Source organism: Vespa mandarinia, chromosome 20 (genome assembly GCF_050613455.1).
Source record: "Vespa mandarinia isolate Hongniang chromosome 20, ASM5061345v1, whole genome shotgun sequence".
In the NCBI taxonomy this organism is placed as follows: Eukaryota; Metazoa; Arthropoda; class Insecta; order Hymenoptera; family Vespidae; genus Vespa; species Vespa mandarinia.
The window spans coordinates 2,238,590-2,266,065 of NC_140829.1; the positions used below are offsets into that span (position 1 = coordinate 2,238,590).

A 27,476-nucleotide genomic window follows, 5' to 3' on the forward strand; every position below is an offset into this window, starting at 1 on the left:
AAAATATTATCGTTGAATGTAAATATATTTATAATTAAAAGAATATCATGTCTTTAGTTTTAAATATTATTAAAAAAAAACATAATTGTTTCATCTAAAATGAATGATTTAAAATTATTAAAGATTAACAATTCAAAATGCATATATCGTGAAGAATATTTGAATTTAACCTTTAACACTATTGCTGTGATACGATGAATATATGTGAGAACGTAATACTAGATTGTTAATGTGTGCGTATACACACATGCATCACTGTCTCGTTTCTTTCATCATTTTATCAAGTGTTCTCAGTTTGTAGTATCCTTCACGAAGTCATTACGTAAACGAGAGTTGACTCATGCGATTATAAATCAGGTAGGATAAATGTTAAATATTTTTTTGTATAATATCTAATAATTTTAATATTAATTTTTTCTATTATAGAAATATCATAGAAGTTATAATAAAAAGTAAAATTAGATTTGATAATAAATATAAATTATTGAAATTCTAATGAATATTATCATATTACATACATTAGATAATTTCGTAAAGTAACACTTGTTGCGTAGTAATTATTGCCTAGTAATATATAGTATATGTATATATATATATATAATGATTTATTGATTAATTAATAATTATCATTTAAATAAATATTTCTTTTTCTTTAATAAAATATTTATATAATAAATATTTATTGTTATCACGTAGATTATCAAATATGGCAGCACCGACATTAACATTGAACAATGGTAATAAAATTCCTGTATTAGGTCTTGGTACTTGGCAAGGTGGTGTGAGTACTTTTACAAAATTAAAAATATATATCCTTTTGTGATTTATAATGTATTATTAATATTATATTAATTAAAAATTTCAATTCTTTTTACTACATAATGTCATTAAAATTTCTTTGCTTTTTATATAATAGGATGATCCATCGATAGTTGCACAAGCTATTAAAGATGCAGTCGATGCTGGATATAGACATTTTGATTGTGCCTATATATATGGAAATGAACATGAGATAGGCAATGCTTTAAAAGAAAAAATTGCAGAAGGTGTTGTAAAAAGAGAAGATCTTTATATTACAACAAAGGTATATTTATATATATATATATATATATATATATATATATATATATATATATATATATAATTCACCTTTAAAATCTGATATATATATATATATTCTAAATTTTTATTATATTTTAGCTATGGAACACGGCGCATAAGAAAGAAAAAGTAATACCTATGTGTAAAGAATCATTGAAAAATTTTGGTTTCGATTATATAGATTTATATCTTATACATTGGCCAGTAGCTTATACAGTAAGAAAAACATTTTATTTTATATTTCTTATTAAGATCAAATGATATTATTGTTAATGATTTAATATATTTCATTTTATTTTTTATATTTTAGGATGATGCAAAAGGACTTTGGCCAGTTGATGAAAAGGGGAATCCTTTGTATGGATATGAAGATTATATTGATACTTGGAAAGGCATGGAGGAATGTGTAAAATTGGGATTAACAAAAAGCATTGGTCTTAGTAATTTCAATTCTGTACAAATTGATCGTATATTATCCATTGCAACTATAAAACCAGTAATGAATCAAGTCGAATGTCATATCAATTTGAATCAAAAAAAGTTAAGAGAATTTTGTGCTAAACGTAATATAGCTATTACAGCTTATAGTCCTTTAGGTTCTCCATTACGTCCTTGGGCAAAATCTGATGATCCACAAGTTAGCATTGATCAAACCAAAGAAATTGCAAAAAAATATAAAAAGTCACCAGCACAAGTTATACTTAGATATTTGGTAATATTAGATGTTATATGTAAAAGAAAATTAATTTTGGAAATATCTATTAATTTGAATATAATTTTTTTTTTTTTTAGGTTGATATTGGTACCATACCAATACCTAAATCAGCATCCAAGGCACGCATCAAAGAGAATATAAATATTTTTGATTTTAAACTTACACCCGAGGAAATAGCAATTATAGATTCGTTTGATTGCGGTGTAAGAGTTTGTCCAGCTAAAGAGTAAGTTAATTATTATGAAAATAAAATGTCATCTTGAAAAAAAAAAAAGAAAGAGAGAGAGAAAAAAAGAATGCATTATTGTTCGAGTAAAATTACTTTACAAAATATATATCTTTTTAGATTCAAAGGCCACAAGGATTATCCATTTAATATAGAATTTTAAAGATGATTATATGACTTATATAGTTATAATCAATACATGATATTATTATTGTTATTATTATTATTATTGTTATCTATTAAAGGTATATCAATATATTATTATCAATTTTAATTTTAAATCTATTGTTTATATTAAAACTGGTATGTACTTTATATCCATATGTCTTCTAGTAAATCTTATCTATATCTAGATTGTTTAATAAATTCGCTATAAAAAAAAAAAAAAAAAAAAAAAAAAAATAAAAATAAAAATAAAAAATTGTGAAAAAAATTTTGATACTAGTACGCTGATTATTTTTCTTCTTTTTATATTTTAAAGTGCTCAATAACGCAATTATCGACATTTCAACGTATTCCTATCTTATATCCACAAATTGTTATATAATAACTTTTCTCTATAAATAAGAGAAATGAATGATAGATAATACAGATTAAAGATAGCATTAAAGCAATACACTTCTAAAAGTAACTCCCAGTGACTTGAATTTCATTCGAAGAAAATTGTGATTAACGATTGAAACATTTACAATCAATTACGATTAATAAAAATGACTGAAATTCCTTCTGTAACGCTTGTGAATGGTTATAAAATGCCTATGTTTGCTTTAGGAACATATTTGGTAAGATATTAACGTTATGTTTAAAATTATCCGATAAAGTTAGGTTAATTTTCTTTAACATTTTCCGCGGGATATTTGAAACGTTGAAACCCTATCTTCGCTATAAAATTGTATATTTCGAAAGATCCATATAAGATAATATATTTTGTGATAAATAAAATTAATTAATCGTATAATCAATATTATTATTTAAAAACAGTCTCAACCAAAAGAAGTAGAAAAAGCTGTTATGGATGCTATTGATCTTGGATATCGTCATATTGATACAGCTTTCTTTTATGAAAATGAACACGAAATTGGTACTGCAATACAAGCAAAAATTAAAGATGGAACTGTTAAAAGGGAAGATCTTTTCATTACTACGAAGGTTAGATATTAATACTAATAAGTACAGTAAGAATAATAAATTAATAAAAGTATATATATATATATATATATATATATATATATATATATATATATATATATTGTTCTACTAATTTTATCTTACTTCAATATATAATAACAAATAAAAATTGATCTTCTTCTTTATTCATCATATCTATTTATTATATTATACAAATGTGTATAACTTTAATCAATTCATAATATAATTAATTTTATCTTATTCGTGTTATAGCTATGGAATAATCGTCACAAGGAAAAGGATGTAGTTCCAACTTGTAAAAAATCCTTAGATAATCTCGGCTTAACTTATATAGATTTATATTTAATTCATTGGCCATTTGCTTATCAAGTAAATATGAAAAAATTAAATATATATTATAAATATTATAATTATTGTAAAAAATGTAAAATAATATAATCCATTTATATATGTATATTTCATTTACTACTAAGGAAGGAGATGTATTGATGCCCAAAGACAAAGATGGTAAGCTTTTATTATCAGACACCGATTATATTGAAACATGGAGAGGAATGGAAGAATGTGTTAATCAAAATTTAACTCGTAGTATTGGCGTTAGTAATTTTAATTCCGAACAAATCGTTCGAGTAGTAAAATCTTCTAAAATTGTTCCAGTAAATAATCAAGTAAGTCAAATATATTATTTATAATAAAATTTTTGTCCCATTTTTTTTTCAATTATTCATATAATTTTTCAATTATTTTAGATCGAAGTTAGTGTGAATCTCAATCAGGAAAAATTAATAAATTTTTGTAAAAAGTATAATATTGTGGTAAGCGGTTATTCACCTCTTGGAAGACCCGGCAATAGATTAGGTATTAAAAATTCTTTGGATAATCCAACAATTATTAAAATAGCAGAAAAATATAAAAAAAGTCCTGCACAAATTGCACTTAGATATGTCGTAAGTATAATTTGCTTAACATTTTTTTTTTTTGGAATATACGTAATTGTAAGATCAATACATTTTTTTTTTAGTATCAACAAGGTGCTGCAGTAATTGCAAAATCGGTAACGCAAAGTAGAATTAAAGAGAACATGGAGATATTTGATTTCGAACTAACACCGGACGAAATGATTGCTATAAAAGCAATTGGTACTGGCGAAAGAATAGCACCAGCCGCAGAGTAAATAGATATGATATATATATATATATACATATACATATATATTTATATAAAGCTTCACTAACGTTTTCATTGATTTATAAATTTTTCATATTATTTTTTTTTTTGTTTCAGAGTACAAGGTCATCAATATTATCCATTCTCTATTCCATTTTAGAGGTCATAAAGTGAATATACAATGATATCTTTATAGAATTCTGACAATCTATTGATACATTTTATTCTTGTATTTTAAAATACAAAGTTAAATATATATATATATATATATATATATATATATATATATATATATATTTATTTTTATGAATTTATTAAAGAAGATTTCAATAAGTCGAATAATATGTATGATGTAGCAATAACAATGAATTACATATATGTTAGATTCGCAGAGTCAGATAAGAATTCGAGAACCCTTTTCAAGGATGATTTCATCAATCAACTTGCCAAATTATTATCCATCGCCCCTTCTTCTCTGTCTAGTCTTCCCCTCTTCTTCCGTCACTTACTAGCATGAATAAGGACAATCGCTTTGTTCTTGATAAAGTGAAATTCATTCGTAATAAAATCGTACCACGGGTATTTTCCATTGTTTATTCATTCGTTAAAACGATTATTAAAATATCTGATCAAAATTAAATTATCTTGAACTTCTAAACTTGAAAAATCAATCATGTACAGTGATGAAATTGTTTTACTTTAATAACTGAACTTAAATATTTATCGCTTAATGGAAATTAGTTGTGATAAGAAAAAGTATAATAAACAAGGAAATATAAAATATGAAAGACAATAAAAAACAAAACTAAAAATAAAGTAATGAATAATGCATAAGTTATATTATTTATTATCAACATAATTTTAAATTATATACGTCGTAATAATATTTCTTTTTTTTTTCTTTATACATTTCATTTCGTTTTCTGTTATATTGTACTTTTATTTTTTTTTTTTTTTGTCACTTATAAATTGTGAAAAAATTTGAGATAAACTGAATCGTATGCGCACATATGTTTGTAGAGAAGGAGAAAGAGAGAGAGAGAAAGAAAGAAAAGAAAAAGAGATATATAAGATATAAAAAATTTTTTTAATATTTTTAAATCAATATACATATGATACTTTAAATTATATAATATATGTATATGCATATATATATATATATATATATATATATATATAAAATATTAATATTAAATGTATAAATCGAATTAAAATTAAAAATTTTTTTTATACACTCGACAACTTTACTCTCATAGATAGATGAGATATCTTATCAAATAATCATCATCAGTATCATTTCATAATCGCATATGTAATAATAATTGACTTAAAACGTTAAAAAATTCATCTCCGTATATTCAACAAGCTAAGTACATATATATTTCTTCGAAAGATATAACTGTAGAGTCGATTAAAATGAAAACTATAATATACAATAGTATAAAAGGATCGATTCATCATTATATCATTTAATTTGATAGATAAAATTCGTACGATCATGACCTTGACCTATTTACAATTATTTGATTTTCAAATTAAATTCGAAAAAAAAAGATAAAAGTAATGAAACAACATTCAACCGTAGAAAAATGGATAAAAGTTTGAAATGAAAAAGTTTGTGTCTGTGAAAAAAAAAAAAAGAGAAAAAAGAAGAGAGAAAGAAAATTGACACAAATAAGAAACGTAAAAAATTAAAAAGAAATTATAACGAATTAATATATTAATTATTATAAAACGTAAAATAATTCTCAAGGTCGACTTAAGAGGTTATGTTCAAAAAATTCAATTACAATTTTAAAATATTCTTTTTATCTTATTCGTACAGTATAAATACATAAATAAATATATGCATACATATATATATATATATATATATATACATATATAAATAAATATATATATATATATGTATAATTAATAAATATTTAATAAACATAAAGGATATAATGTAGGGAACAAAAAGAAAGAGAATGAAAAATTACTATTATATATCATTATATATACTCGTATATAATCGGCAAGGATATATTTAAAAAAGAATTTAATAAATATAACGATGATATATTAATATTATCTTAAATCCAAATTAAATTAATATAACGTATAAAAAGGTGAGTTTTATCTATTTAAATTACTTATTAATATACATAATATATCTGTGTTATATTCGCAATAGAAACAGATAAAGAAAGAAAGAAAGAAAGAAAGAAAAAAAAAAAGAGAGTCGATCCTTTTGACAGTCTGCCGCTTATACCGGCATTGGATGTATAATCATTATTAGCCATTACCATTGCTGGCATCCGTTCTGTAATTTTCCACAGTGTTTTTAATCTCGTTCAAAGGAATTCTTCAACTTCTATATAACAAGGAAATCTTTGTAGATACACACGCAATATACGTATGACGACGTACATACAAAATAAAAGTGATTGTTATATAAGTGCTCATAAAGTTGGGATATAAAGAAAGAAAGAAAAAGAAAGGGGGAAAAAAAAAAGAAACGCATCTTTAAATCTATACATTTTAAAACGTAATTAAAATGTAATTTATTATGTATGCATTTATACACACACACATATATATATATATATATAAATATGTATGATATGTATGTATGTGTATATGAATGTCTGTAAATTAAAAATCTCTTATGTGTGCGTATAAAAAAAAAAAAAAAAAAAAGAAAAAATGATATATTCTGATCGATTCAATTGATCCGATGAATAATACGTTTTTCGTATTATTTAATTTCGTCAAATTTGCAAACTTTTCAATGAATTCTTTAACTTTCAAATTTAAATATATATATATATATATAATACATACATGTGCATGCTTATATGCATGTACATATACATATAACATAATCTTATAGTATAACCTTGTATAATCTTAACCTATCTCTTTTTCACATAATACGTATATTACCATACATTAAATATTTTAACATTATTTTCTAGATAATATATACTACGTATGTATACATAATAAGGATCATTGATCTATGTCATTCTAATTTGCTGTAGATAAGTATAAAATTGGAAGAAGAAATTTACATATAGACATATTCATACGTATCCATACGTATTTAAATAAATATACTTAACATATCATAAATATACATAAATATATATATGTACATACGTACTTAATATTTACATATATTTACTGGCGAACTATATAAGCATATATATATATATAAATATATATATATATATATATGTAAAATATATATATATATATTATATATATTATATATTATATATATATTATATATTATATATGTATATTATATATTATATATATATATATATAGACATATATTTCAAAGAAGAAAATAAAATAAACATTATGTCTAATTCGCGAAATTGACGCAAGGAGGTGTTAGTGTCGATGGTTGGTCGAATGGATGGATGATCTGGTTTAGTGAGTTATGGAGTGGGGAAAGAAGTAAATCAGATCGTTTATAAATATGAGACAAATTCTTGATGAGACGTATTTGTACCGTTGACACGATCGCTCTCCAACAAGGATCTATTTTGTCATCCATTAACGCGATTTATCATTACTTATCTTTCCTTTTTTTTTTCTTTTTTTCTCTTGTAACTAAAATCTAGTCTATTCCCATATATTTGTATATATATATATATACATATAATTTGTAAGGAGTATCGATCTTTTATTTTCAATTGGAAAAAAGAAGGAAGAATAAAATGGTTTTAAACGTACCGGGCGTTAAGTTTTACAATGGCAATACTGTTCCTCAATTTGGATTGGGTACTTGGAAGGTATGTAAAAGAAAAAAAAAAAAAAAAGAAAGAAAGAAAGAAAGAATGAAAGAAGAAAAAAAGAAAACAAAAGAAAGTATCATTCCTCTCTCTTTCTCTCTCTTTCTCTCTCTTTCTCTCTCTCTCTCTCTCTCTCTCTCTCTCTCTCTCTTTTGTTTTGTCAATAATATTTTGTTACGTAATTCTTACGATGTCACCGCTGTGTAGGTTGTCTTTTTTTTTTTCGTTACCCAAAACTACGAACTAATCAATATTGTAGATAATACACCGTAGAACATATGTACATATGTATAGTATTATTTATATATATGTATATATACATTTTTTTTTTTTTTTTTTTTTTTTTTTTCATGAATACATGTCTAAACAAAATTTGTTTAGAATACGATCGATGCAAGGTCATTTGTATATTACTACGATAATACGTATAATTAAAAGACTGTTTCACTTTACGATATTATTATCGTTATATTTGAATTCTCATTCGAGAAACTATTACTATGTATCTATGAAAAAGATATTCTTTGAAATAACATATTATTCGTGCTTTTTTTCTTTTTTTTTTTCATTTGGAAAAATTTTTTATTTTACGACAAAACCAAAATCAGTGACAACGATATGAAATATTTCAAATCTTTTTTACTCGTCCTTTTATTTATATTTATTTATTTATTTATTTATTTATTTATTTATTTATTTATTTATTTATTTATTTATTTATTTATTTATTTATTTATTTATTTATTTATTTATTTATTTATTTATTTATTTATTTATTTATTTATTTATTTATTTATTTATTTATTTATTTATTTATTTATTTATTTATTTATTTATTTATTTATTTATTTATTTATTTATTTATTTAGATTTCTTAATAAATTCGACAAGATAGTTTGATAATTGAAACGAAATGTTTTTCCTTTTTTTTTCTTTTTTTTTTTTTTCATTTCCTAATTTAATTCTGATTTCATTGAAAGAATAAATAATAAATTTATGTGAAATAATAAGGATAAGTTTCCAAATTTTTTTTTCTTGTTTCTCTCTCTCTCTCTCTCTCTCTTTTCTTTCTCTCTTTATTTTTTTTTTTTAAATTTTTAATCATGAATTTTATTTAGTTTTTCATTACTCTCATACTATGTTGATATATATATATATTTTTTTTTATCGCTTTATTTTTGTGTATGTGTGTGTGTGTAAATATAATATTTTAATATTATATATTTTTTATTTTAGTCAAAACCCGGAGAAGTTGTTCAAGCTGTTGAGGATGCCATAGATATTGGTTATCGTCACATTGATTGTGCTTATGTTTATGGTAATGAGAAAGAAGTCGGGAAAGCAATAAAAACAAAAATTGCAGAAGGAGTTGTCAGTAGAAAAGATTTGTTTATTACTAGTAAACTTTGGAATACCTTTCACCAACCCGATTTAGTAGAACCTGCTATTAAAAAAACATTGAGCGACCTTGGTCTTGAATACTTAGATCTATATTTAATTCATTGGCCTATCGCTTACAAAGAGGGCGATAATTTATTTCCAAAAAATTCTGATGGTTTTCCTGAATTTAGTAATGCTGATTACATTGACACATGGAAGGCTATGGAGGGTTTATTAAATAAAGGATTAACAAAGAACATCGGCGTCAGTAACTTTAATTCTGAGCAGATTAATAGATTACTTAAAAATTGTACCATTAAGCCGGTAACGAATCAAGTATGCATTCATTTTGATAAATTAATTATAAAATCCTTGATCAATTTGATTGTTAATAATTATAAATGTTTTCTCTTTTCTTTTTTTTTTTTTTTTTTGCCAGATCGAATGTCATCCATATCTAACGCAAAAGAAATTGTCTGATTTCTGTAAAGAAAAAGAAATTATAATTACCGCTTATAGTCCTTTGGGCTCACCAGATAGACCGTGGGCTAAGCCGGATGATCCAAAATTATTGGAGGATGCAAAATTGTTGGAACTTGGAAAGAAGTATAATAAAACACCAGCGCAAATTCTTTTGCGTTATCAAGTAAGTTGAATTCTTTTTATTAAAATAAAAAGGAATGATTAATATGAATATCATAATAAAAGAAATACATTAAATAATATATTACAGTTGGATCGTGGACACGTTGTAATTCCAAAATCCGTTACCAAATCACGTATCCTCGAAAATAGTAATATTTTTGATTTTCAACTTAAACCTGATGATATTGCATACATAGATTCTTTCGACTGTAATGGAAGAATTTGTCCGATGATAGGGTAAAATCATTTTTATATATATTTCCAAATTAATATTTTAAATATTAATTTAATCATTTTTATATATATTTCCAAATTAATATATTAAAATTATAATATTTTATTTTGTATTTTCAGATCTGAGGAAAGTCCTTATTTTCCATTTGCCATTCCTTTCTAATTAATACAACAGATAAGTAAGATTAGTTTTGATCGCGTTCATAAAGATATTACATATAATTATTTTTTAAATATGTGTATCGTAAATATTTCCTTTGTTAAATACATTTACAAGTACGTTCGTATTTTTCTACGCATGTATTTCGATATTAACAGATAATAAATTTTCGTTAAATAAAGAATCTCTCGTTTATAATATTTTAATGCAATTTGATGTCGTTGAACGAAAAAGAAAAAAAGGAAAAAAAAAAGAAAAGAAAAAGAATTTATATATATATATATATATATATATATATATATATATATATATAAGTTTGTATGTGTGTATATATAGTGTCGAACAATGTAATTACATTATAAAATGCTTGATTGATATTTAATTGCAAGAACAGGTGGAGTTATCGTCGTTGTCCTCACAACCGCAAGAACAACACTCGCAATATTCTTCGTCGGTGTCACTATTGTTCATGGGAATAGATAATGATGATTCAGCTACCGGTTGATATCCTTTGTCCAATGGACATAATGGCCCAGCTCCACATTTGCATGGTGCATTAGATAATCCATAGGCACATTTTCCTTTGCAATTGCACCTACATTCATTTTTAATCTCCGATAAACGACATTTATTGCACGATAATGAATAAGAGTTATTAGACGTGATCTCAAAATCGCAAGGTGCCTTTGGACAATCTGCAAAAAAATATAAATTTTCTATGAATGATATTATATAGGAACTTCATTGCTTTCTTTATATATATATATACATACATACATACTGTTTATATATATATTTTTTTTTTGTTTCTATATATTTATATATACATATATATAAATTAGGAAATAGAAACGTACTTGATGTTAATATAGCACAGGGAGGAAGATCACATGGAAGATTAATTGAGCAAGGATTTTTCCGAATATTATTCGATTTTAATGGACGTACATTAGAAGACAACGTTCTCGAAGATTTTCTTGATTTTTTACTCGTCGAAGCATTTTCTTGATCATATTTCTTCACGCAAATACATAATTTTGATTCCTACGATTTAAAATCAATTGAAAAATAATATATATATATATATTTATATAGTTTTGTTAAAAGAATTTAATATTTTATTATCGTACGTTATTCTTTTTATTTATCAAAATTAATCACTTTACTTTATTATCATGATCGGTCTTCTCCTCTAATTCATTTGAAATATCGATTCGATTTTTCAATGTCTTCGACGGTTCTATTTCTTTTCTTTCAATCTTCGATGGCTTATCTCGTATTATTTGCTTCGAATTTTTAACAGGCTTAGTCGTATCTATAGTATGCTATAAATAATAATTTTTCTTTTGTATGTATGTATGCATGTATGTATATAATGTATGTTCCTTAATCTCATTGAGTCGAAAAACAACATTTGTTGTTTTTGATTTGGTGAAACAACATTTTTAATTGAAGAATTGGATCAATGAAAAATATTTAATTAAATATTAGCAATATTTGGAAAAATATTTATTTTGCAAATGAAATCTATACTTTTGCAAATGCAAATTCAACGTTTCAAAATTATTGATGGATTTTTTTTTTTTTTTTTTTCTTTTTTCATTATCGCTAATTCAGTGCATAAAGTTGTTCAAGTTTTTTTTTTTGTTTCTTTTTGTATTTTTCTTTTCTTTTTTTTTACTTTTGATTTATTACTAACTGATAAAACTACTCAAGAACACGTAAAATTAATTATTAACGTATAATGTATGCGGTTTGATATAAACGTGATATTTATTCCTTCGCACATCAATGACAGAATTTCAATATAAATATTTTACGAAAACACAAATTGACAATAATATCGTTTTGATTTTGACAATGCGTTTTATAATGCTGTTGATACGATCAAATTAAAAAAAAAAAAAAAAAAAAAAAGAGAAAAAAAAAGGAAAGGAAAGTAAAAAACGATATGATTTGATTTTGATTCGTTGCAGTATTGCATTATATATTGATCGTACATGTGATAAAATCTTTGCAATTCGAAAAATCAGACTTCATTCTAGATAAGAAAGATTGAAAGAAATATTTAGATGAATTATTTTTCGTTTTTTTTTTTCTTTGTTTTATTTATCTTTTCGTATACGTAATCATACGTACCTATATAATTAGGAATTACGTTGAGTTTTTAACTCAACGAATTACGAATTACGAAAATTTGGAATTTTTTAATAACAAAGATTTACATTCGATTATATATTCTTTTTTTCTTTTTTTATTGTTAAGGCTTAAGAAGAAATGTTATTTTAGAAAGAATTAATTCGCGAAAGGGAAATGAATTTGATTTCGATTTTGCGAAGAAAGAAAAAGAAAAAAAAAAGAGAAGTTTGAATTCGATTTTGCAAAGATTCGAATTTCAATTGTAAAAGTAGAAAAAGAAATTCTTGAATTAGATTTGCAAAGGTTCGCATTTGAATTGTAAAAAAAGAAAAAGCAAAGAAAAAAAAAAAAAACAAAAAGAAAAGATTGAATTTGATTTGCGAAGGTTCCAAATGTGAATTGCAAAATAAAAAAAAAGAAAGACAGATTGAATTTGATTTATGAATGTTCGAATTTGAATTGCAAAATTTATATAACAAAATGTGCATACGTGTGTGTGTGCGTGTGTGTATGTATAAAGAAAAAAAAAAAAAAAAAAAGAAAAAAAAAAGAAAACAGGAAAACGAAATTCACTAACATCACTCTTTTTCCGCACGAGTTCCTTCTTTAATTGTTGTATATTGTTTTTGTAAAATTGCAACGCGCAACACATCTTCCTCTCGTTAATCTCAAGATCTTGAATGCGTTTAAGCATCTTATTGTTACCAGAAATATTTTGAAATTCTTTCGATGCGAGCAAACGATCCAATTGTTCAACATAAAGAATCTCCTTTTCTTCCAATTGCTTTATACAATTTTTTAATTCTAACTCGTCCTTAGCTAACTGATGTATTTTCGTCAAACAAATGACATCATCCGAATTAATCGACTGTAAGCTCGTACATTGATAACAACGAATTTCCTTTTCAATTTTGTCAGCTTGATCGTTCATCTCCTTATTCGCCAATTCGAGGGATTCCAATTCTATATCGGTTTCCTCCAATTTAACGTCGGCATCGATAATTTTGTCCTTAATGGGGGAAAAGGAAGAAACAAATAAAAAAAAAAAAAAAAAAAAAAAAAAAATAAGAAGAAAATATATAATTAGTAATTACGATGATCCTAAAATGCATTTAATCTTCGATTGTTATTGACTTCGGTTATTACCAATCGATCGGATTAAATCAAATCAAATTATATTAATCAATCACTCAATCAATCAATCAATCAATCAATCAATCGATCGATCGATCGATCGATCGATCAAGTAAACAATGAAAACGAGAGAATATTAAACAGTTCTGAATTATAAGCGGCAAATTATATGATCCTTCTTCTTCTTCTTTTTTTTTTTTGTTTTTCTTTTTTCCTTTCTTTCTTTTTTCGTTTATACCGACGTAATTTATGTACCCCGTAAGTCGTCGTAATTTTTTCTTTTTTTATTCTCTCTCTCTCTCTCTCTCTCTCTCTCTCTCTCTCTTTCTCTCTCTCTCTCTCTCTCTGTTTGATTTTCTTTTTTTTTTTGACTTGACTTCGCATACTGACGAGATTTTATTACCCCGTTGTTAATCGTCGTATGTTGAATTTCAATCGGGTCGTACGTGCAACTCCGTCGTCTCCATATTGAGATCCTTGACGGTGCTCTTTAAATTACGAAGTAGCTTTTCGGTTGGATCTAAGTCGGGCGATAGCTTGTTCATGATTTCGCGAATTTTGCAAAATGGTGGATCGTCGCAGGTCTTCCCGGATTTCCACATGTTGTACGCCATAAGGGCCGGTATTGATCTCTCCATCGTCGTGATTTTTTCCCTGAGATATCTATGACGTCCCGTTAAATCGCAATGACGTTCTTCTATACTCGCAGCAATTTCTTCAAAATATGGTTTCGATTGTCGTCCGTTCATTCTCGTTTCGGATTTAGTACCTGAAATAACATGTTTATACCATTAATAATAATCATTGACGTTAATAATTATATAATGACGGTCTTAACGAAAACGTTACACATCTTTTGAGATTCTATTAAAATAAATCGATTTTACACTATAATATATATTAGGTTGGAAACTATGAAACGGGCGGTTTTGTTTAGTTATTTATTTTCATTCAACGCCCGTTTCATAGTTTCCAATCTAATATATATAATATGTATAATATATATATATATATATATATATATATATATATATATATATATATGTGTGTGTAATCGATATATTTTGATATATTTAGATTAGTTATACTTTGTCAATAATTTCCTTAATTTTGTAGTACAATTCCTAAGAAAATTTTTTTAAATTAATATAATATTCCTTCGTCAAGTATTATCGATATTTAAGATTCCAAAAAAAAAAAAAAAAAAAAAACAAAAAAAAAAGTACACTTTTGTATATTTCTTTTTTTTTAAACATTAGTTTTACTTCTGAGATAATATTTGACATTTTAATTGATACAAATTGAATAATAAAAATTTTTTAACTGCTCGCGTTATACCATCGACGTATTTTATTTGGGAAATTGTAAAAATTTGTTTAATGAGATATCTCATTTAAGAATCGAATAAAATCGTAAGAATTTACGATCGAATTTATAAAATAAAATAATATTCACGTGGTTCAGAGTTTTGAATCTGTTATTGATTTTGAATATGTAGAAAGCAATATCATTGGCTACGATCGCGCCATCTAGATTTGATCTATTTCACATTTTCCTTTTCTCTCTCTCTCTCTCTCTCTCTCTCTCTTTCTTTCTCTCTCTCTTTTACTTCTTAATTCACGTAGTTCGTATCTCATTCTCTCTTTCTCTTTTGCTCCGTACTTCACGTTATATATTCTCCTTATCTTTCTCATATTCTTTCTTTTTCTTTCTCTCTCAGTTTATCTCTCTCTCTCTTTCTCTCTCTTTCTCTCTCTCTTTCTCAAAAACCTTGAAGTTTTATAACTAATATTTTCGCAAGTTAAGAGTTAGCTCAAACATTCCTGTTGATTTGTAAAATGCGATTATATTAAATTTTATTTTAATTGAAATAGATGTAATAAGTGTTCTTTTGAGAATTAAAAAATGTACATAAAATAAATAAAAGTTTTATATCATTAATGACAATAATACATGTGTACATTTATACGCATATATATAATCTTTCCGTTTGACTTTTAACGTCGAAGATAATCGATTGCAAATGTTAAAACTGACATACGTATGCATAAAATTATAGCTACATATTTGTAATGATATACGTAAGTATATATATATATACATATATATATATATAAATTTTTTTTATTATATTTTATTTATATAAGTCACTTACCAATTTTATGTAACGTCGCCATGATAGTTTGAAGAATTCGAAAAATTCGATGGAAAATTTAGATAGGTCGTTGATTTCGTTAGAAAGCCATAAATTTTGTTGACATCAAACAACAATTTTCAATCGACATTACTGATAAAAGATTAGCGTGTTATATACATAATATATATATATATATATATATATATGTATTTATGTATTTATGTATTCATGTAAAACGTATGCAATGTTAATTGGCCATTGATATATTGCCGTCAATTTCAAGTCATATAAATACATGGTAAGATATTTTCAAACTATTTTACCGACATTTTAACTACATTACCGACGGTAGATAAGACGATGAAGTGGATTAATACGTCGAATTAAATGTGGATTATTTGATTCAATGAAGGATAGAAACGAAATCGAGCGGATGTCATTCTCGATGTGACAATAAAATATGACATAATTTGTGTGCGTCAATGTCATAATAATCGCAATGCCGAAAGACATTATATTGCGTTTCTTGTTAGATTATTATATAAATAAATAATTTATATAATTAAGAGAAATTAAAGAGAGAAGAAGAAAAATTAATAAAGTCGGCGTCCATAGAAGGAGAAACGACGAAAAAAAATCTGGAGCATAATCAAGATTGGAAAAATGTTGTCCCTTCTTCTCCGGATTTAAAGTAAAATAAAAAAAAAAAAGTTTTTTTTTCTTTATAAACTTTTTTGTACTAAGCATAAATTTCTCCTTCTTCTTCTTTTTTTTTCTTATTTATCTTTACTCATTTATTTTTTATATAATTATCTATACAGGTTTGATTAGAAATCAAATTTGAGTATACTTTTTGTTAGAAATAATAGAATATAATATATATATATATATATATATAATATAATAAATATTATTAATATTTATGATACAATATATATAATTATATATATAATATAATATAACAAAAATATATATATTTATAATATATATATATATATATATATATATATATATATATAATATAATGTAATAATTATCCTTTCTTTTTTACGCTATTTACCTAATGAATGGTACTGAATTTGCTCAATGACTGTAAGGAATCGAATTAAACGAATTATTATTATCGTTACTATTATTACTATAATAATAATAATAATAATAATAATAATAATAATAATTATTATTATTATTATTTATTTTTATTATTATTCATATTATTTATTTGTATTATTTATATATTTGTTACTATTATAATTATTATTATTTATATTTATTATAATTATTTACATTTTTGTTATAATAATTATTATTATTATTAAAGTCGGGATGATAAATGGATCGATTTGGTGCGTCAATGTAACGGAGAAGATGATAAGACCTCATTAACTACCGTAACAAGCACGATACAGGATAGCATTTTAAGCACACAATCGCAATCAATAAAATCGATCTATGATAAGAGAAGAGATTTCGAAGGACATGTACTTCAACGATCATGTGGTGGTCGGGTATTTAGTTATCGGAAAAAAAAGGCTTCGATTGGAAACGGAATTTTTAGTGCTCCAGCTGGAGTCAATCCTCACCACGTTGCTTCCTCGATTGTACGACGAAACACAGGTGTGTTTTTGTACATACATATATATATATATTTATATATATATATATTTACATATAAAATATATACAAAAATATATATATATCAAATATATATAAATATATAAATATTTAAATATATAAATATATAAATATATAAATATATAAATATATAAATATATAAAAATATATATCAAATATATCAAATATATATAAATATATAAATATATAAATATATATATATCAAATATATATAAATATATATATATATTTCATTTATTTGTCCTTTGAATAAATTTTTATAAGTGTAACACACTTTAGTTTGTGACTCGTAATATGTAAATAAGTAAATAAGTAAATAAATAAATAGATAAAGAAATAAAGAAATAAAGAAATAAAAAGAGTAATAAAAAAATAAATGAATATGAATGAACGAAAAAATATTAATATATATATATATATATTTATGTATATGAAAGGGTTGAAATTTAAAGATAAGTTTTATCATATTTATATTTTATTTTTAATATCTTTTCGTTACATTTCATTATTCTCAAAATATTGAAAGATTATTCATATCGTAGAATTTTGATTTGCAATATCAAACGAACGAATGATTCGCGAATTTGATTTGCAAAATCAAACGAACGAATGATTCGTTACTTTGATTTTTTAAGAATTAAATTAGAAGTATCAAATCTTAATACTTAATATTATTTATTTATTGGATTAATGATATGAATAAACGATTGTATAAATTGTATCCATTAAATTATCTTCTTTCTTTTTCTTTCTTTTGTTTCTTCTTTTTTTTTTCTTTTTTTTTTTTTGTTTCCTTTCTCTTCTTTTCTTTCGTTCCCTTTCAGGCGGTTCAAGATTGATATTTATATGGCCACAAAAAGTACGTACAAGGGGAAGATTTTTGAGCATTTTTGCACCACTTTTGCACGGTTTTTTGATCGGATTATTATGCATGGACGCGATTCATCTCTGGCCTGGAGAATTTTTACCGACGTCCCTTCCGACCACTACATCCATACCATTGCCACCAGTGAAATGTAACGTGATTGAGCCCTCTTGGTTCGACACCACATGAGAACGATTGTGAATGATTTTTTTGAGAACGAAAAAAGGGAGAAGAAAGAAAAAAAAGACAGATAAAAAAGTAAAAACAACGACGAATTTTTGCGTTTCATTAATATCGAGAAATCTAATAGTCTCCTGTATTTGTTTAAAAAAATTTCGGATAAAAAAGATTTCATTTATTTTTATGTTATCCTTCGTACAAATTATCTAAATAATAATTACAGTCGGACATAGAAAGTATGACCAATGTACACACGTTTACTTCTTTTCTTTTTTTTTTTTTCAATTTCTTTTTTTGCCTTCTTTGTTTTTCCATCAAATGTTTTTTTCCTTTTTTTTCCCCCCCTTTTTTTTCTGGTGACCTGTCGTTTTTTTCTTATATGTACTTGCGAACAGTCATAGAGTCATTTACATTTTGATCGATTTTTCAAATTGAATAGTTCTCTAATTCGAGTATATTCCAAATATAGGTGAAATATAAATTCACGAAAGAGAGAGAAAGAAAGTGAGAGAGAGAGAGAGAGAGAGAGAGAGAGAGAGAGAGAGAGAGAGAGAGAGAGAGAGAGAGAAAGAGAGAGAGAGAGAGAGAAAGTATTGTTTTTTCTTTTTTTTTTTTTCTTTTTTTTGTTTAAATACAAATTTTGTAATATCAGGTAAAATTATATTCGCATGATAAGAAAATTATATCCAATTTGTAAATTTTACTATCGTTGTCGTGTTTTCGACCAAAAGAAAAAAAAAAAAAAAAAAAAAAAGAAAAAAGAAAACGAAAAACAAAAAAAAGATACAAGCGTAGGATGACATAACGATAAATATCACATGATCACGTCGAATATTATTTATTGATATTTATAGTAATAAGGGAAAGAAAATATTAATTAAACGTATTTAAGATTATCTAATAGTAAATGCTGTTGTAACCAATGTAAAACAATCGTCCTTGAAATTTTAATGATCGAACAGTAAGATCATTTTTAGTATAAAAGAACATATAAGTTCTGTATTATTTTTAAAACTACGCGAAATAACGAAACGAATCGTATTTTTAATATATAAGTCATATAACATTATAAAATGTTATGATTATTTATGATTATTTTAATTGCTTTTTTAATGGTTATACTTATTAATATATTATCGAAGTTGTTATATTTATTTAAAATGATTAATAGAATACCTGGTGATAATGCCATAATCGATATAATCAGGTTAACGAAATACGGTAAGGTTATTTTCTGATTAACAATTATATATATATATAATAATTACATATTATTATGCTATTATATATTATATTATAAATATTACATATATATATATATATAATATTTACATATATATATATATATATATATATATATATATATATATATATATATGTAAATATAATGATCGATTATCGAATTTACATATGGTGATAATTGTTAAAATAATGCACTTACGTATATTATTTTACGAAGAAATCAAGAGAAGAAGAAAAAAAAAAAAGAAAAAAAAAGAAAAAAGGAAATAGGAAGCACAAGTGAAATAGACCTGAAATTTTTTTTTTTAATTTTTCTTTTTTTTTTTTTCTTTTTTGTTTTTTAGTATATTATAAAACCTTTTGTCAAAATGCGCTTCGATATAAATAAGGGAATTATATATTATGGAAATCGAGCAATAGTATATATTTACAAGCCTCGAATATGCACAGGTACGTAGATATAAAATAAAGAATGCGTTAGAGAATTTCAATTTCAAAAATTGCGAAGAAACAAGAATTTAAATCCATGTCGAAATTAAATTTTATAATAATAATAATAATAATTATAATAATTATTATTATTATTATCATTATGATTATTATTACTATTATAATTGATGTTAAAGAATTGATATGAAATTCTATTCCCTTTATTTATTTTTCTTTTTTTTTTTTTTTTTTGACATATACGTTTCTCTATAAATAAGTATTATTAGAAAATATAAAATATTAGATGGATTAAGGATTCTTCGATATAAATTCAATTCTTTGCAAATTCAATTCTTTAATTCTTGAATTCTTTCAAATTAATATTTTTCAATATTTAACAGCAATATTTATGATTCAACTTTTTAATGGTATTATGTAACGATTAATAACGTGATTAGGATCACGATATTATTGTTTCTGTTAGTTTTTGAACATTGTTATATTTGACAATCGAATCTATAGTACAAGATAAGATTTCTAAGAAACTTAAGGATTTACTCGACGAGTTGGACGTTTGACTAAATGAAAATATTAATTATTATAATAATAATAATAATAATAATTATTATTATTATTATTGAAATCAGGATGATGAATGAATCGATTTGGTGCGTCAATGTAACGAAGAAAAATATAAAAGAGTACAGTAAACTCATTCGTGATAAGCACGATACAGGATAACATTTTGAGCAAACAATCGTAGTCAATAAGATCGACTTATGATAATAGGAGAGATTTCGAAGAACACGTACTTCAACGATGGTCGGATATTTAGATATCGAAAAAAAGGCTACCATAAGAAACAGTATTCTTAATGATCTGGTTGGCGTCAATCAAGTTGTTCCCTAGATCGAATGACGGATCACAGATGTGTTTTTGTACGTATATAATTAAAAATATATACATATTAAAAGAAAGAATAAATATATATATATATATGTATGTATATATTTTATAAGAAAAAAGAAATAGAACGAAAGTAAAAACAATGACGAATTTTCGCATTTTATCATCTCAATGTTTTTCTGTATATTTCAATTGGTCAGATAAGAAACTACGATTATTTCTATATTTTTTTTCCTGCAAGTTACTTGAAATGGTATAATAATTATAGTCAATATGAATATATATTTCTTTTCCTTTTTCTTTGTTTTTATTCTATTTCCTTTCTTTTTTTTTTTTTCTTCTTTTTTCTGTGATGTACTAACGATTTTCTAATATGTTGTTGCGAAAGGTCATAAAATATTTACATTTAGAGTATATTCCAAATATAGAAGAAACAAAAAATTGACAAAAGAGAAAGTGGAAGTAAAATAGATAGATAGATAGAGAGAGAGAGAGAGAGAGAGAGAGAGAGAGAGAGAGAGAGAGAGAGAGAGAGAGAAAGAGAGAGAGTGTTGTTTTTTCTTTTCTTTTATTCTTTTTTGTTCAGCAAACAATTTGTGTAATATCAACGATAATTATATTCGCATGATAAGAAAATTATATGCACTTTATTGATTCGCCATTGTTGCCAAATTGTGTAGTAAAAAGAAAAGGGGAAAAAGATAAAGATATTTTGAAATTAAAACCCGTAAAATATAGGTAAACATAATAATAGATATCACGTGACTTCGTCGAATATTTTTTACTTGTAGTAATAATATAGGAACGAATTAAGGATAATTAAGATTATTTAATGGTAACTGCTATCGTAGTAGACGTCCTTAAAACTTTAATGTTCGTATACTAAGAATATTTTGACTATAAAAGAATATATGAGTTCTATTTTCTTTTTAAAACAGCGCATAATCGCAAAACGAATCGTATTTCTAATATATAAGTCATATAACATTATAAAATGATATTGACGATTATTTTAATTGCTCTGTTAACAGTTATATTTATTAATATTCTATCGAAGATGTATAAATTTTATGTTTTTCGTAAGACGATTAATAAAATACCTGGTGATGCATCCTACTTCAGTAACGTAATCAATTTCAACAGATTATCTAAAGACGGTAAACTTTTCTTTTTTATGTTATGTATATAATACTATATACGTACGTAATACATGTACATAGTTATACACATAAAATTTATATATATATATACATATACAGTCATACATATATTTGTGACTCGGTATTACGTAAATAAATATAATGATCGATCATCGATTTCACATACTGTGATGATCGTTTAAATAATGTAATTAATTTTATGTAGAAGAAAGAAAAAAAAAAGTATAGGAAACACAAGTGTAATTGAATCGAAATTTTTTTTAATTTTTCTTCTTTAGAATATCATAAAGCGTTTTGTCAATACGCAGTTCGATATAAAGAAGGGATTTATAAATTATGGATGGGATATAAAGCACTAGTATACATTTACAAGCCTGAATATGCAGAGGTACGTAGATATATGAAAGTATGTTCTAAAAAATCAGGATTGGTGCCATAAGATTGAGGAATATACATTTATATCCATATTGATATTAAAATGTATTATTATTATTATTATTATTATAGATGTTAAAGAATTGATATGATATTTTATTCTGTTAATTGTCTTCCTTTTTTCTTTTCATTCGTGCGCAGGTCATTCTCAGAAGTAGTACAAATATAAAAAAACCAACTACTTATGATAGCTTAAAGCCTTGGTTAAGAGATGGTCTTGTAACATCGACTGGTAAATCTATACACATACATATACATATATACATGTATAATATACATTTATATATATATATATATATATTTCTTTTTTCTTGTCAATGAAGGGCATTACATATTTTCCTATATGTATATAATAAAATAAACAAATAATACATAATAATTCATCGTTTTCAGGTTCTAAGTGGCACCATGACAGAAAATTGATTAATCCGGCATTTCATTTTTCTATGCTCGATAATTTCATGGTAGTAATGCTGGAAAAGAGCGAAATTTTGATCGATCGTATAGAGAAAGAATTGGGGAAAAATATTGGAAAAAATGCAGTTAATATTTATCCATTGATTGCTGCTTTTACGTTGGATGTTATATGCGGTAAGTTCACTCAAATATCTTTTAACACGCAATATCCATCAGAGATAAATCTCTGATGAAAAAATATACAATTTTCTCGTGACACACACACATACATATGTTGTAAAATATGTTGATTTTCCATTAAAAGGCAGCATATATTTAAAGAGTTAAAACAGAAATCGATCTTTTCCAATATAATATTTTTTTTTTTGTTATCCTTCAATAATATCACTTAGATATCTTTTTTATATATGAATAAAATTGATTAAATGTTATCGAAAGAAAAAGAAAAAGATATCATAAAAATTGACTACTTTTTAAACCGATCAATTTGTACGTGATTGGTTAACACGGTTCTGCAAAAGCGGCTTCCTTTCTTTCGTGAAAACAAACTCTCCTATTTTTTATCGATTATTTATCTTTATCTATTTGCTTTTTTATTCTTTTTTATCAGAAACCGCAATGGGCGTAAACATACATGCGCAGGATAATACTATTACTAGTTACCCCGATTACGTACATAAGTATGATTAATATAAAACTCATTATGTTAAACGTAAAGAATGATTGTTTGGAAATTTTATTTATTTATTGATTTATTTACTTATTTATTTCTTTCTATATATATGTTTATTTAATTTATTTATCTATTTATCCATTTTCCACACGTATTTCAGAGCGGGGAATGGTATATTATATCGTAATTTGCGTCCTTGGTTAATACTCGATTCGATATTTGCATTGACAGCCGAAGGGAAAGAATTTTATTCGTCGATCAAGGAAATACATCGTTTTAATAGAGAGGTAGAACAATAGTTATATCTCGTTTTCTATTTTCACATCAATATATATATGTATATATATATGAATTTCTTCTTCATCTACCAAAATTTCATCGTGAAGATAGTGCATTAATATAGATTTTTATATGTATTTATATATATATATATATATATATATATATATATATATATTCTCACAATACTAATATGATAATTACTATTAATAAAATAAACGTCCAGCATTTATAATAAAATATCAATACGTGATATAAGTGATCAGTATTACAACGATTGATACGAAAATTATTGATAATACAGTAAAAATATTTGTAAATGTAATAGTTTGTCAATATCTTAAATAGTTTACAAATATTTATAATAATCTGAGTAGCTACGAGATACAACCCAAATGTGATTTAGTCGTGACCTTTACGCTTATTTATATTTATTAAGCATTTATATTAAATATAATTATTTCATTTTCAATGCCAATTGCAAGAATTAACATAAACTGTCATTTTTTTTCTTTTTGAATATATATCGTTAATTCATATTAAATACAGCCAAATCAATATTTTCCAATAGTATCGTTACCTGTTTTATATTACAGGTGATAAAGAAGAAAAAGGAGGCTCGTCGAGAGAAATGCCAAGACGAGAGCGAATTTGACGAATTAGGTAATTAATTATTTATTTTTATCAAATAGCTATCTTTTTTCCACTTTCATCCTTCGACACACGTGTATGATCAACTTAAAAAATGTTGATTTTTCAGGTAGAAAGAAAAGGAAATCCTTCATAGATATCTTGTTAGATATCAAAGAAAATAATTCTAATCAGTTCTCGGAAGAGGATATGGTTGAACAAGTAGCTACAATAATGTTTGCTGTAAGTAAAAAAAAAAGAGAAAAAGCGGAAAAAGAAATAGATGAACCGATTTAAAAAACTCCATCAAAGAGGAATAATTTCATTTATACATAATCATGAAGAATTTACACATTTTTTCTACTAACAAATATTATTAGAAAATATGAAATATTAGATGACATAAGAATTTTAACTTCAATTCTTTGCAAATCGAATTTTTAATTCTTTTATTCTTTGACATTAACATTTAAAAATATTTAGTCACATTATCTATAATCCGCTCTTTAACTAATTATAACATTAATAACGTGATTAGGGTCACGATACTAGTGCTACCGCTATTTTTTGGACATTGTTATGTTTGGCAACTGAGCCTGAAATTCAAGATAAGGTTTACGAGGAACTGAAGGTTGTATTCAACGATTTGGACGGTCCAATTAGCATGAATACAATTTCCCAATTGAAATATTTAGACAGAGTGTGCAAGGAAGCTTTAAGGCTGTATCCAGTAATACCTAAATATTCACGACAAATAACAGATGAAATAACGATAGGTACGTAAATATACATAGAATTTTGTATTCGTCATTTAAAAAAAAATGTATATACATATATATTTATATTATATATACTTTTAACATAACATATATTAAACATTATATCGACATATATATATATATATATATATATATATATATATATATAAATATATAATCCTTTGTTTTTTATTTTCATTTTTCCAGGTAAATACACAATTCCGAAGAATACAGAATTGTCAATTCATGTTCATGGTTTGCATCACGATCCCGAAAATTGGCCAGATCCAGAAAAATTTGATCCGGACAGGTTTTTGACCAATGAAACGAAAAATAGACATCCTTATTCATATTTACCGTTTAGCAGCGGACTAAGAAATTGTATTGGACAGAAATTCGCGAATCTAGAAAGTAAATTGGTTATAGCTATATTGTTGAGAAAATGGATGGTCAAATCTGCGATTCTACGAAAAGATATCAAAACGTATCATTCTGTTGTTTTACGACCATTGGAAGATGTATATTTACGTTTTATACCGAGGAAATGAGAAGTCTTCAAAGAAAAGGTGAGAGAGAGAGAGAGAGAGAGAGAGAGAGAGAGAGAGAGAGGGAGAGAGACAGAGTTAGTTTCTTTTTCTTTCGATAAAATTCTTATTTTTTGTAGTACCGTTGATAAATTAAATTCAACGAATCACTTTCTGTTTCTACGAATTACGAATTTTCCGCATTGAAGATGGTTTATGAAATAAAATTAATATAATAAAAAAAAGAAAAAGAACTTACATTTGATAGGTGAGATTCTTTATTTTAAATATATCTTTATAATTGAATTGTATAAGTTGTTAATTGTTACAGAATAATAACATTCTTTATCAGTGAGTAATAGTGATCTTCCTTTTTAAAAATAAATCATATCAAATATATATATATTATAATAGTAAATAAAGGTAACTTTATCTGTTTACTATAACAAAATGTTACAAATTTCATTTGTAAAAATAGTAGAATATATTTACATACGATATCTAATACAGATAGTCGATGAATTGTACTAATACTATTATTGTTTAGTTATTATCATTAGTTTTGAAATGATTTTAAATACGGTAATTACTTTTAATACGGATCATGCAATTTCTATAACATTACTGCCTATATTGTTTTATTTATCTATTTATTTATTTATATATTTATTTATATTCATTTTCTTCTTTTTCTTCTTTTTTCACCATTAATAACATTGTCCAACGAATTATTTGCAGTGAATCTAAATTTACCCTCCTTCCAAGTCATTCTCCTACTTCAACCTGTTCCTCCATTTCGCACCTCCAGGTCGAGAATTAACGAATAATGGTCGCTTTCCTTGTTTCTCTCATTAATAAAATTTTGATTAAATCATGTCAATATCCGACGGAAGTAATCTTTCTTGATATAAACGATTTAATTCTTAAAAAATTGTTCGGGCACTGTACAGAATCCATATCTGTAATGCACATTATGTAGATTGTTGTTATTATCCTGAATTCTGCAAATAATATCCATTTTTATTATTATTATTATTATTACTGTTAAAGTCAGGATGAATGGATCGATTCGGTGCGTCAATGTAAAGGAGAAAAGGATAAGAGTTCAGTAACTATCCATGAGAAGCGCGAAGCAGGATAACATTTGTAGCACACAATTGAAGTCAATAAGATCTACCTATAATAAGAGGAGAGATTTTGAAGAATACAATATTGCAACAATTGTCGGATAGTTAGATATCGAAAAAATGGTTTTCATAGGAAATAGAATTCTTAATGCTCCAGCTTGGTTCGAACCTCATCATGTTGCTTACTCCTTTACACATAAATTATGTATATTTTATAAGAAGAACAAACTGAACAAGACTA

At 24.8% G+C, this 27,476-nt stretch overlaps 5 protein-coding genes across 6 annotated transcripts; 4 read left to right on the plus strand and 1 right to left on the minus strand.

The window, feature by feature from the left end:
• The first annotated feature begins 223 nt into the window (after positions 1-223).
• Positions 224-2,351, plus strand: LOC118447316 (aldo-keto reductase 1B-like). Its single transcript, XM_035879135.2, has 7 exons — positions 224-357; positions 697-781; positions 917-1,084; positions 1,201-1,317; positions 1,412-1,813; positions 1,894-2,042; positions 2,163-2,351. The coding sequence occupies exons 2-7, from the start codon at positions 707-709 to the stop codon at positions 2,203-2,205; spliced, it is 954 nt and encodes a 317-aa protein (XP_035735028.2). The 5' UTR covers positions 224-357; positions 697-706; the 3' UTR covers positions 2,206-2,351.
• Positions 2,352-2,621: 270 nt separating this feature from the next.
• Positions 2,622-4,636, plus strand: LOC118447252 (aldo-keto reductase 1B-like). Its single transcript, XM_035878999.2, has 7 exons — positions 2,622-2,824; positions 3,024-3,191; positions 3,444-3,560; positions 3,665-3,859; positions 3,941-4,138; positions 4,213-4,361; positions 4,476-4,636. Exons 1-7 carry the CDS (start codon positions 2,753-2,755, stop codon positions 4,516-4,518), a joined length of 942 nt encoding a protein of 313 aa, XP_035734892.2. The 5' UTR covers positions 2,622-2,752; the 3' UTR covers positions 4,519-4,636.
• A 3,141-nt stretch (positions 4,637-7,777) lies between these two features.
• Positions 7,778-10,749, plus strand: LOC146872352 (aldo-keto reductase 1B-like). Its single transcript, XM_085663093.1, has 5 exons — positions 7,778-8,146; positions 9,383-9,862; positions 9,966-10,172; positions 10,260-10,408; positions 10,526-10,749. Exons 1-5 carry the CDS (start codon positions 8,072-8,074, stop codon positions 10,566-10,568), a joined length of 954 nt encoding a protein of 317 aa, XP_085519219.1. The 5' UTR covers positions 7,778-8,071; the 3' UTR covers positions 10,569-10,749.
• Positions 10,750-10,861: 112 nt separating this feature from the next.
• Positions 10,862-16,129, minus strand: LOC118447318 (uncharacterized). The gene is made up of 6 exons (XM_035879141.2): positions 15,994-16,129; positions 14,285-14,607; positions 13,282-13,713; positions 11,732-11,890; positions 11,423-11,609; positions 10,862-11,260 (listed from the first exon to the last, which is right to left on the minus strand). The coding sequence occupies exons 1-6, from the start codon at positions 16,013-16,015 to the stop codon at positions 10,944-10,946; spliced, it is 1,440 nt and encodes a 479-aa protein (XP_035735034.2). The 5' UTR covers positions 16,016-16,129; the 3' UTR covers positions 10,862-10,943.
• A 6,055-nt stretch (positions 16,130-22,184) lies between these two features.
• On the plus strand, positions 22,185-26,278 carry LOC146872353 (cytochrome P450 4C1-like). 2 transcript variants are annotated; one of them, XM_085662959.1, is made up of 11 exons: positions 22,185-22,389; positions 22,671-22,780; positions 22,969-23,059; positions 23,221-23,418; positions 23,855-23,924; positions 24,078-24,204; positions 24,793-24,859; positions 24,957-25,069; positions 25,365-25,602; positions 25,792-26,150; positions 26,249-26,278. In XM_085662959.1, exons 1-10 carry the CDS (start codon positions 22,227-22,229, stop codon positions 26,130-26,132), a joined length of 1,518 nt encoding a protein of 505 aa, XP_085519085.1. In that variant the 5' UTR covers positions 22,185-22,226; the 3' UTR covers positions 26,133-26,150; positions 26,249-26,278. The 2 variants fall into 2 exon arrangements, with proteins under 2 accessions (XP_085519085.1, XP_085519084.1); XM_085662958.1 differs by lacking the exon at positions 26,249-26,278 and having other exon boundaries at positions 25,792-26,153.
• Positions 26,279-27,476: the final 1,198 nt, after the last annotated feature.